Source organism: Martes martes (assembly GCF_963455335.1).
Source record: "Martes martes genome assembly, chromosome: 4".
NCBI classification, from domain to species: Eukaryota; Metazoa; Chordata; class Mammalia; order Carnivora; family Mustelidae; genus Martes; species Martes martes.
This window is the reverse complement of record NC_137891.1, coordinates 44,249,841-44,262,721: the sequence shown is the minus strand read 5'-3', so window position 1 is coordinate 44,262,721 and position 12,881 is coordinate 44,249,841. Positions and strand designations below refer to the sequence as shown.

The window sequence follows — 12,881 nt, the reverse complement described above, 5'->3', positions numbered from 1 at the left end:
AATCCAAAGCGACGGGAAGATAGACCCCGGGGGGAGGGGCCGGCACCCGGCAAGCGGCGGAGCGACGGAGCACAAAATCGGGACTTTTAAAAGTCGGCTCCACTGGGAGACATCGCTCCAGAGGCTAAACTGGGGGGAAACCCAGGCGGGGTCAGCATAACCCCAGGACCCGCGGGGTCACAGAAGGACTGGGGGTGTCTGAGTGCCGCAGAGCTCGCAGGTATTAGAGCGGGGAAGCCGGCTATAGCGACAAAGCCGAGGAGTGAGCTCTAAGCCCGGGGTTACCTTGTGCCGGTCGCAGGCTGGGTGGGCTCGGAGTGCGGCCGGAGGCCACGGAGACAAAAGCGACCCGGCGCTTTTCTCCAGCTCCAACAATTGACTGCTTTCCTCGAGGCGCGACCGCAAGCCAGGGAGGCGGGGCTATTGGGCGCTTTGCTCTGAGAGCGCACTGAGGAGCGGAACCCCAAGCTCTCGGCTCCTCTGGGCCGAGAGATTGGGAGGCCGCCATCTTCATTCCCGTCCTCCGGAACTCTACGGAAAGCGCTCAGGGAACAAAAGCTCCCGAAAGCGAACCCGAGCGGATTACTTAGCCTGGCCCCTGGCAAGGGCGGTGCAATTCCGCCTGCGGCAAAGACACTTGAGAATCACTACAACAGGCCCCTCCCCCAGAAGATCAACAAGAAACCATCCAAAACCAACTTCAGTCACCAAGAACAGCGGAATTCCACAGCAGGAGAAAGCAAATCCTACCTGGACAAAATGACAAGGCGGAAAAACTCACCTCAAAAAAAAGAACAAGAGGCCGTACCGAAGGCTGGAGACCTAATCAATACAGACATAGGTAGCATGACAGATCTAGAGTTCAGAATGACAATTCTCAAGGTTCTAGCCGGGCTCGAAAAAGGCATAGAAGATATTAGAGAAACCCTCTCCGGAGAGATAAAAGCCCTTTCTGGAGAAATAAAAGAACTAAAATCTAATCAAGTTGAAATCAAAAAAGCTATTCATGAGGTGCAATCAAAAATGGAAGCTCTCACTGCCAGGATAAATGAGGCAGAAGAAAGAATTAGTGACATAGAAGACCAAATGACAGAGAATAAAGAAGCTGAGCAAAAGAGAGACAAACAACTACTGGAACACGAGGAGAGGATTCGAGAGATAAGTGACACCATAAGACGACACAACATTAGAATAATTGGGATTCCAGAAGAAGAAGAAAGAGAGAGGGGAGCAGAAGGTATATTGGAGACAATTATTGGAGAGAATTTCCCTAATATGGCAAAGGGAACAAACATCAAAATCCAGGAGATGCTAAGAACGCCCCTCAAAATCAATAAAAATAGGTCCACACCTCGTCACCTGATAGTAAAATTTACAAGTCTTAGCGACAAAGAGAAAATCCTGAAAGCAGCCCGGGAAAAGAAGTCTGTAACATACAAGGGTAAAAACATTAGATTGGCAGCGGACCTATCCACAGAGACCTGGCAGGCCAGAAAGAACTGGCATGATATATTCAGAGCACTAAACGAGAAAAACATGCAGCCAAGAATACTATATCCGGCTAGGCTATCATTGAAAATAGAAGGAGAGATAAAGAGCTTCCAGGACAAACAAAAGCTGAAAGAATTTGCAAACACCAAACCAGCTCTACAGGAAATATTGAAAGGGGTCCTCTAAGCAAAGAGAGACCCTAAAAGTAGTAGATCAGAAAGAAACAGAAACAATATACAGTAACAATCATCTTACAGGCAATACAATGGCACTAAATTCATATCTCTCAATAGTTACCCTGAATGTTAATGGGCTAAATGCCCCAATCAAAAGACACAGGGTATCAGAATGGATAAAAAAACAAAACCCATCCATATGCTGCCTCCAAGAAACTCATTTTAGACCCGAAGACACCTCCAGATTTAAAGTGAGGGGGTGGAAAACAATGTACCATGCTAATGGACATCAGAAGAAAGCTGGGGTGGCAATCCTTATATCAGATCAATTAGATTTTAAGCCAAAGACTATAATAAGAGATGAGGAAGGACACTATATCATACTCAAAGGGTCTGTCCAACAAGAAGATCTAACAATCTTAAATATCTATGCCCCTAACATGGGAGCAGCCAACTATATAAACCAATTAATAACAAAATCAAAGAAATACATCGACAGTAATACAATAATAGCAGGGGACTTTAACACTCCCCTCACTGAAATGGACAGATCATCTAAGCAAAAGATCAACAAGGAAATAAAGGCCTTAAATGACACACTGGACCAGATGGACATCACAGATATATTCAGAACATTCCATCCCAAAGCAACAGAATATACATTCTTCTCTAGTGCACATGGAACATTCTCCAGAATAGACCACATCCTGGGTCATAAATCAGGTCTCAATCGGTACCAAAAGATCGAGATCATTCCCTGCATATTTTCAGACCACAATGCTCTGAAGCTCGAACTCAATCACAAGAGGAAATTTGGAAAGAACGCAAATACATGGAGACTAAACAGCATCCTTCTAAAAAATGAATGGGTCAACCAGGAAATTAAAGAAGAATTGAAAAAATTCATGGAAACAAATGATAATGAAAACACAACAGTTCAAAATCTGTGGGACACAACAAAGGCAGTTCTGAGAGGAAAATATATAGCAGTGCAAGCCTTTCTCAAGAAACAAGAAAGGTCTCAAATACACAACCTAACCCTACACCTAAAGGAGCTGGAGAGAGAACAACAAAGAAAGCCTAAACCCAGCAGGAGAAGAGAAATCATAAAGATCAGAGCAGAAATCAATGAAATAGAAACTAAAAAAACAATAGAACAAATCAACAAAACTAGGAGCTGGTTCTTTGAAAGAATTAATAAGATTGATAAGCCCCTGGCCAGACTTATCAAAAAGAAAAGAGAAAGGACGCAAATAAATAAAATCATGAATGAAAGAGGAGAGATCACAACCAACACCAAAGAAATACAAACAATTATAAGAACATACTACGAGCAACTCTATGGCAACAAATTTGACAACCTGGAAGAAATGGATACATTTCTAGAGATGTATAAACTACCACAACTGAACCAGGAAGAAATAGATAACCTGAACAGACCCATAACCAGTAAGGAGATTGAAACAGTCATCAAAAATCTCCAAACAAACAAAAGTCCAGGACCAGACGGCTTCCCAGGGGAATTCTACCAAACATTTAAAGAAGAATTAATTCCTATTCTCCTGAAACTGTTCCAAAAAATAGAAATGGAAGGAAAACTTCCAAACTCATTCTATGAGGCCAGCATCACCTTGATCCCAAAACCAGACAAGGATCCCACCAAAAAAGAGAATTACAGACCAATATCCTTGATGAACACAGATGCGAAAATTCTCACCAAAATACTGGCCAATAGGATCCAACAGTACATTAAAAGGATTATTCACCACGACCAAGTGGGATTTATTCCAGGGCTGCAAGGTTGGTTCAACATCCGCAAATCCATCAATGTGATACAATACATTAATAAAAGAAAGAGTAAGAACCATATGATACTCTCAATAGATGCTGAAAAAGCGTTTGACAAAGTGCAGCATCCCTTCCTGATTAAAACTCTTCAAAGTGTAGGGATAGAAGGCACATACCTCAACATTATCAAAGCCATCTATGAAAAACCCACCGCAAATATCATTCTCAATGGAGAAAAACTGAAAGCTTTTCTGCTAAGGTCAGGAACACGGCAGGGATGTCCGTTATCACCACTGCTGTTCAATATAGTACTAGAAGTCCTAGCCTCAGCAATCAGACAACAAAAAGAAATTAAAGGCATCCAAATCGGCAAAGAAGAAGTCAAACTATCACTCTTTGCAGATGATATGATACTATATGTGGAAAACCCAAAAGGCTCCACTCCAAAACTGCTAGAACTTATACAGGAATTCAGTAAAGTGTCAGGATATAAAGTCAATGCACAGAAATCAGTCGCATTTCTTTACACTAACAACAAGACAGAAGAAAGAGAAATTGAGGAGTCAGTCCCATTTACAATCGTACCCAAAACCATAAGATACCTAGGAATAAATCTAACCAAAGAGGCAAAGAATCTATACTCAGAAAACTATAAAGTACTCATGAAAGAAATTGAGGAAGACACAAAGAAATGGAAAAATATTCCATGCTCATGGATTGGAAGAACAAATATTGTGAAAATGTCTATTTTACCTAAAGCAATCTACACATTTAATGCAATCCCTATCAAAATCCCATCCATTTTTTTTAAAGAAATAGAACAAATAATCCTAAAATTTATATGGAACCAGAAAAGACCTCGAATAGCCAAAGGAATATTGAAAAAGAAAGCCAAAGTCGGTGGTATCACAATTCCAGACTTCAAGCTCTATTACAAAGCTGTCATCATCAAGACAGTATGGTACTGGCACAAAAACAGACATATAGACCAATGGAACAGAATAGAGAGCCCAGAAATAGACCCTCAACTCTATGGTCAACTAATCTTCGACAAAGCAGGAAAGAATATCCAATGGAAAAAAGACAGCCTCTTCAACAAATGGTGCTGGGAAAATTGGACAGCCACATGCAGAAAAATGAAATTGGACTATTTCCTTACACCACACACGAAAATAGACTCAAAGTGGATGAAGGACCTCAATGTGCGAAAGGAATCTATCAAAATCCTTGAGGACAATGCAGGCAGCAACCTCTTTGACCTCCACCGCAGCAACTTCTTCCTAGGAACATCGCCAAAGGCAACAGAAGCAAGGGCAAAAATGAACTATTGGGATTTCATCAAGATCAAAAGCTTTTGCACAGCAAAGGAAACAGTTAACAAAACCAAAAGACAACTGACAGAATGGGAGAAGATATTTGCAAACGACATATCAGATAAAGGGCTCGTATCCAAAATCTATAAAGAGCTTATCAAACTCAATACCCAAAGAACAAATAATCCAGTCAAGAAATGGGCAGAGGACATGAACAGACATTTCTGCAAGGAAGACATCCAGATGGCCAACAGACACATGAAAAAATGCTCCACATCACTCGGCATCAGGGAAATACAAATCAAAACCACAATGAGATACCACCTCACACCAGTCAGAATGGCTAAAATTAACAAGTCAAGAAATGACAGATGCTGGCGAGGATGCGGAGAGAGGGGAACCCTCCTACACTGTTGGTGGGAATGCAAGCTGGTGCAACCACTCTGGAAAACAGTGTGGAGGTTCCTCAAAAAACTGAAAATAGAGCTACCCTACGACCCAGCAATTGCACTCCTGGGTATATATCCTAAAGATACAAACGTGGTGCTCCGAAGGGGCACGTGCACCCGAATGTTTATAGCAGCAATGTCCACAATAGCCAAACTGTGGAAAGCGCCTAGATGTCCATCAACAGATGAATGGATAAAGAAGATGTGGTATATATACACAATGGAATACTATGCAGCCATCAAAAGACATGAAATCTTGCCATTTGCGACGACGTGGATGGAACTAGAGGGTATCATGCTTAGCGAAATAAGTCAATCGGAGAAAGACAACTATCATATGATCTCTTTGATATGAGGAAGTGGAGATGCAAGGTGGGGGGGTTTGGGGGGAGGTAGGAAAAGAAAAAATGAAAAGATGGGATTGGGAGGGAGACAAACCATAAAAGACTCAATCTCAAGAAACAGACTGAGGGTTGCGGGGGGGAAGGGGGATGGGAGAGGGTGGTGGGGAAATGGACATTGGGGAGGGTATGTGCTATGATGAGTGCTGTGAAATGTGTAAACCAGACGATTCACAGACCTGTACCCCTGGGGATAAAAATACATTATATGTTTATTAAAATAAAAAAATTAAAAAAAAAAAAAAATGTTGCATGGCCAAATTTTGGGAGTTGGCTAACCAGCTTAGAATTATTATCTATATTTTTAGTAAAAGGAGCTGAGGTGGCTGTTTATTAAGTCATTAGCTTAAAAAAAATGCTTAACATTGATATAAAATTTAAATACTGGGCCTCCGAACAAATAGCCTAGAATGATCCTCATTCACATACTTAAGTTCTAAGATAATCTTGGAAGTCGCACCCATCTGTGGGTGCTTCTTACAAAACCTGCGTTGGATGGGTACTTGCTGTCTTCAAGCTGTGTACATCAGCCTCTATATGCTAGAGCCCTAATTTTGATGTGAAAAACTGTTCAAATTTGGGTAGTGGGAAAAGAGGAGTTCTTACATTTCTCCTCTTTCTGATCCTTCTCTTTCCTTTTTCCTCCTCTTCTTCCTCTTTGTCCTTCTTAAAATAGCCGCCATTGTCTTGGTTTATGGAGAATGTTGTCACCCACAAGAGTAATTTTTCTTCAGTTAAATCTCACATGTTTGCAGTCATCCCTCAAATACCCAGTGGTTTGTGTCAGAAATGAGCAATTAAGGGGCTTGTTGACCTTTCAGAGTCAAGAATTCTCCGTTTTAGGGATTTATCTCTTGCTGGGAAGATTTATTTATTTATTTATTTAAGCATAAAAGTGTGTAGAAGTAGAATATTACAGAAACACTTTGAGTCTTTGGCTAAGTTTTAAAGGAGGGCACTCCATCTTTTCTGGTTTCTATTGTAAGGCAGGTGTATGTATTTTCAATATGTGAAAAGGCTGAACTCTGTCTATCTCATACTTCTCTGAGCCCTTCCATGTGTAACATTCAAGTTGCGGAAATGACTAAGAAGCTGCTACTAACAGCCAGTGGTTAGCTGGAAGTGGTTGGTGAATGACTTCAGGTGAAGTGACCTTTGTTTCTCAGCCATGAAAAATCGTTAACTCCTCTAAAAAGCTGCTAGAATTGAAACAAATAATAAACAGAAGGTAAAATGGTGGTGGTTTATACAAGGGCTTCCAAAACAGTTTTCTTCTCACAATAAATGAAGATAAGATTTCTTGGCATCCAGATGAGAACTTTCCAACATTCCATGTGTGCATAAAATTCCATATATGCAAACAGGTTTCACAATTTCAAAGATCTGAATTGCTTGGAGGCTAATTTAGCTGAATTGAAAATCCGTCTCTCTGGTGTTCATCTTACCCCAGTAATATGTGAATTTTATCCTTAGGGCCTGTAAGAGTTAATGTCATAAGTTGGAATTTACTTACTAGGAGATAGATGGTTGGGGAAAATTGGTTCAATGTTTTTCTTAACTGATTGTGTTTTCAGGATGAAAATCAACAGACTATGAATCAAGAGTTGCCAAGAAGATCAGTGTGTTCCATTTGTACCTATACCATTGATTGCATATTTCCCTCAGGATAATTCTACTTTAACAAACACACACATAGTTTCTGGGAAAAAAAAAAAAAACAACTGAGCCTGGTGTTTTGTACTGGGGAAACATGCATGGCATCATGTATGTTGCACATTTTACAAGTTTCAAAGCCCTTTCTTATATTATTTCATCTTCATTTTATAATGATTCTACAAGACAGCATAGGCATCACTGTAATAATTTCTAGGTGAGGAGGCTCAGAAAATTTCAGTAGGTTTTCTGTAGTCACACAGCTAGGATGTCAGGCTAGGAGCAGGATTAGGACCTAGGTTTTCAGATTTGAGGAAATTCTACTCTGGTGCAAGTTCAGAGCATGATTGCTTTTGGTCAAAGGGCCTTGCAACGTGATAGCAAGGATCTATTTTGCAACTTATGCTCTGGAGTTATCAGACAGCACTTCATACTTCTCTTTCCCATCACTGTGAGCTCTTCATAGAATGAGATCTCATTGTTATTCTTTCCTCTGATTTTTAATAATTAATCTTATTTTCCAGCAGGAATTTTAAGAACTGACCTAAATATTATAATTAACACACTGAAAGGTTCTATCAACACGACCCACTTAGTATCCCTTTTCCGGTGTGGAAACTCATGAATGTAATTTAATGTTACTTTCAAAAGACTGAATTTTGGAATTTACACAGTTGTATTCAGTGAAAGGATGGGCCATCTTCTGAAAGCTTCTGAAAGCTCTCTCTCTCTGGCAAAGGAAGGACACTAACCGCTGCTGTGTTAATAGTGAGAGAGGAGAGTTTTGATTCTTCCTGTCATATTTTGCCCAGCAGAACTCAATGCACAGCTTCTACTCACACCTGATCATTATGCCTGGTCATGACATGGTTTTGCCATGGAGCACGATGCTACGAGTAGATAGGGACTGTTTAAGGAAAATGACTTTTCTACTGATTCCTGGGTTTCTGAATTCATATCCCTTTAATCCACCTCTGTCTTTTGCTCTTTTCCACATACAAATAAGTCCTCATATCTTCTTGTTAGAATTGGCCATTTAGAGCCTCTTGACAGAGTTTCTAGTCATGAAAGTGTTCCTACTTCTCAGAACCAGGGAGAAACTCAAGAAATGGCTTTTTTTCTTCAGTGCTTTTGAGGTTTTAAGCCTCCTGGGTGTGGAGTAGTGCCTCATGTCATTCTGAATTTTTCTTAAATTAAATGATAATGTAAATTTAATTTTTCTCCACAGAGCCCCATCTATGAACTGATCTGAGCATATTTCCCCTTTTTGTGATGAGGAAAAGAGAAAAAAAGAAGTGAATTTTCAGGGGTGAAAGATGTGTTCCTTTTAACTGGAGCACTTACACTATACCTAAGAACATTTGGGAAGTCTTGGAACCTAGTTATATTTTCAAGAAAAACTCCCGATAATGAATATATAAGATTTCAGAATCCCATTTCGTGTGAGTTCTTCAGGTCTGTGTGGAATGAACATGAAAATGTGTTGGACGTTAATTCCTCTAGGAACTCTGGGAAATGTCACTCTCCTTTGTCCTCTTAGGTGGCCATGTTTGCACTGCAGCTGGGCAGTGCCACCTTCCTGCTTACGGAGCCCGTGATCAGTGCGATGACGACCGGGGCTGCCACCCACGTTGTGACTTCACAAGTCAAGTATCTCCTGGGAATGAAAATGCCATATATATCTGGACCACTTGGATTCTTTTACGTGAGCTTTCCATATGTCTTTGTTCGTGTATTTTGGGAGTGTGTTTCACAAAGTAGAATTTGGTGAATTCTAATACTGAGATTTTTCGGTAGGAAGGGAACGTGGGTTTAAATACAATCTTTTTGGGATACTTTTATGAAGCTAACTTAATATGTTCTCTTTACTAATTTTGGAAGCAATTCTTGATAAAAATTGAGTATGATATAATTTGGGGTCATGATTAGAAAAAAATAACTGGAATTTTGTCAAGAGCCAGCTCTGTTGCAACTTCTCATGGAAGTCATCTACTGGGATTGGGGCCCGGTTTGACTACAGGACACTCTATCACATTCATTCAGTATTGTGAACTCCAGTTTGGCTCAAATCACAGGCCTGGGCAAAATTGGTGGCCGGAGCCCCACTGGCCGACAATCAGCTACTAAAAGTCACTTGAACCTGAGGGAGGAACCTATGGCCAATTTCAAAATATTACCCTAATAATACTCCATTGTTTTTGTCTCTTTTTGAAGCTGACCTAAAATCTCTGAGTGCTCAGGAAGTCATAGCCTATGGAGCTTTATAAGAAAATGAATGTTTCATCAATAAACTGGAGGGCAACCAAACTTCATTTTACTTAATTTCTTAACTTTATGTAGTAGAGAAGGAAAAAAAATATTTCCGTTCTACTCTTCTAGGTTCTGAGCTGTGGACCCTCTAACAAAAAAACAGATTAACCAGAGAAAACCAACAAGTTTATTAACATGTGTATCATATAGGCAAGGGAGAAACTCAGAGATGAGTAACTTGAGAAAGGCTAGAATTCGGGTGTAAATACTTTCTTCACCCAAAACAAATGAGGAAAGAGTGTGCGGAGCCAAGTTATGGGAAGGTGACCGGGGAAAGTACTGTAAACAAGGTTAAGGTTTGTTGTGCAGATTTAAGTTGTTCCTTCTTCTTGATGGGAGTGCTTTGTGATTTAGAGTCACCCGTTCCTTCTACAGAGAGGGAGACACCTTATAGGTGGAGAGTTCCTTTATGAATGTAAATTTCTCTTACAAAAGGGTCACTTATATTCTGTTTCCAGAGCTTCCTTGTGTCTGCTGTTTCTCAAAATAAGAGCCTGAAGATAATCCTTATGTCAAACAGGCATATTCTGGGGTGGCACATCCTGAGCTCCCACAATGTAATGCTGCATACTAATTAACATTAATGTTTTATAATGAGAGAATTCTGACCCTCAATTTTCTTGATCTTAAAGGCTAAATAGTAGCTTAACATATAAGTACAATAATTTCTTCATCTAATGCCTGATGTTAAGGTAGTTTGCGGTGTTTCACGGCTTCACGAGGATCTTTGTTATTTGTATGTTATTATCTGCATCACTAATTATTTCATTGGGATAAATTCCTAGTAATGGAATTACCAGATCAGAAGGATCTAAGATGTTTGCCAAATTTCCATCCGAAAAGTTGTGCTCATTAATATTGCACACTCACCTTATCATTGTCAACTCTAATTATTACTCTTTTTAAAATTTGTCACTCTGGTACCTGGAAAGTAGTATTATCTATCTGCTTCAGTGTGTGTTTCTCTGAGTGACTGGTAAAGCAGTCCATAAAGACAGCAATTGGCAACATGGAGCTGGAAGCTGGTTCTGAATTTTTGCTATTTAGGTAATATCCTGCTCAATGACTCATTCATTATAAGAGAGCTTAAAACTAAAACAAGAGCGCTGGAACTGAGCCTGGAGGCCCCAGATCAAAGGAATGCAGGCCAAAGTCGCTGTAAGCCGTCAGGTGACGGTCTGTTAAGACTTCTGGTGACACCAGGTCTACACCAGAGAACCAAATCAGCCCTGGATTCTGTCTTGACCTTCCTGAGTGGTGTGCTCATCTGTGCGTGGAAAGTGCAGGGAAATGTGAGCGGATTACAAATTAGCCTCTTCCGTCATATTCACACACAAATAATCATCCCTCCTTTCTCTAGTTCTGTTAAAAGAAGCAGGGGAGCCTGATAGGGGAATGACATTCAGTCTTTCAGCTTGTTTCTCTCGTGGCAAGTGTATAAAATGCCATGTTAAAGTGTTTTGTGTATGATTTCTTTTTTTCCATTTTATTTTCTTGTGAGGAAAACTGTATGCTACTTAATCTTTACCTTGTCTGTTAAATCCTGTGTGGCTTTTTGGAGGCAAGGGGTTAAGTTCTCACAATGAAACAGGATCAGATTTTAAAATATTTATAGATGGCTGGCTTTACAGTCACCGTATTCAGTTGGTGGGAATTGCTAAGCTCTGTGCTGAGGGAAAATGAAGAAAGTTGCTATTGCTTTTCCGTGTCCCAGAGTCCTACACTGTTTAGTTGCTGGGTTGGAATGGTGCTTTGATTCTTTGCCAGGGTTTCAAAAATGAATGTGGGTATTTTAACGTCAAAGATTGTGGTGATCTGAGCTTTAGATTAAGAAATAAATTTTGTGTCGTGCATAGGTTCTACTGGGACGTTTACAAAGTGAGCTTTGGTGTTGTTAGACTGAGGAAGCTGATGATGATAATGTAAATGTGAACTTGCCCCTAGCTCGTTTGGGTGGGGTGTGCAGGACCAAAGCTGAACTCAGCTCTGAGGTATGGAACAGAAAACAAAATGGAGGCCTTGATCATCAGGCCAGAGAAACCAGTTAACATTGGGGGATTGTTCACTTTTTGACTATGTTTCCTACCTCTGAGTTTTCACAACTCTTCTATCCTTTTTGAAAGCTACTCAGGCTGATGGGAGATAAAGAATATGTAGCTGATTATCTTTGGAACATAAATTAATATCTAGAGTATTTGAGAGTATTGTACAAGAGTCTGTGGTCACGCCTAATTTTCTCAGCCGGAACACTCATTTTTCTTAAAAGAATTCAAGTTTGGCCAACGAAAATGTCTGTTGATTAATTTCGATGGTTGCGATCTTTGCTATCAACTGGGAGAGAAAACGTCACCTTCTGCCTTCATCCTGTTCTGAGGTCACTGGAGGTTGGGGTCTTTCCTTTCTGCCATGGGGTTGGTTTCTTAAGTGTCTTCTACCTGGGGGATGCCTGATGCTGGGCTACTAAGAGAATCTAATTCTCTAGTTTGAATATCTAAAATCTCCACCCCTTTGGTTGCTCTGGACTGGTGGGTGTTCTTGCCTCAGCAAAACATTTTTAAAGAGCAGTTTGAGTCAGAAACACCTGGTGGCAGGTTCTGCCCTGTCAGATTGTAGAACAGATGTCTGTCTGATAGGTCGTAAGAAGTAGATGTGCCCTAATGCTTCTCCCCTTTCTACATCTGCCATGGAGATCACGTGCCACCAATGCCAGCTAAGATCAGAGAGGCCACTTCTTCTCTTCTAGCTGAAAACTGATAAGAAACTTCACCAGAGGAGGGGCTCTCCCATAACTGTTAAAGCCTACTAAAGCTTTCAGCTCCTGGTCCTTCGAGTGCCTCTCTCAGAATTTCTAGGATCTTTATATGCAGATAGATCCCCATGTACACCCTTATGATCTCCTTGATTCCCAAGAAAAGTGGGTAGGATTAGGCAGAATTCATCTTTCTCATTTAACTTCCCAAATTCCTTCATGCATCATGTTTTACTTTCCCCTTTGTTATGCAAGTTTTATCTCTAAATTCATATACCTCTAATAAATTTTAAATTATGGCCATTTCTTAATGATCTTTGATGTATTGCACATTCTTTTTTAGTTACTTACTGGGTAAAAATCAGTTTTTTTCTCTGAGTTGACTTTTAGCTCTGCTGATTTTATTTAGGGCCCATACACTCAGGTAGGCCATAATTCATCTTTTCTTTTCCTTAGAAAGAGGCAACAGGAGAAAGAACTTGAGAATTTTAGAAGCCCATATCCAGATCATAACTCTGGTCTTGACAAAATCACCAAGCATCTTTGACTTC

General features: G+C 40.3%; 1 protein-coding gene across 1 annotated transcript in view; it reads left to right on the top strand.

The window, feature by feature from the left end:
* The window catches only part of SLC26A7 (solute carrier family 26 member 7), a gene marked incomplete at its 5' end in the record, with an annotated part of 123,933 nt that overhangs the window by 46,660 nt on the left and 64,392 nt on the right, over positions 1 to 12,881 (top strand). Inside the window, one exon of the mRNA XM_080801856.1 lies at positions 8,812 to 8,976. Coding sequence (XP_080657982.1) covers positions 8,812 to 8,976 — 165 coding nt within the window. The remainder of the gene's footprint in view (positions 1 to 8,811; positions 8,977 to 12,881) is intronic.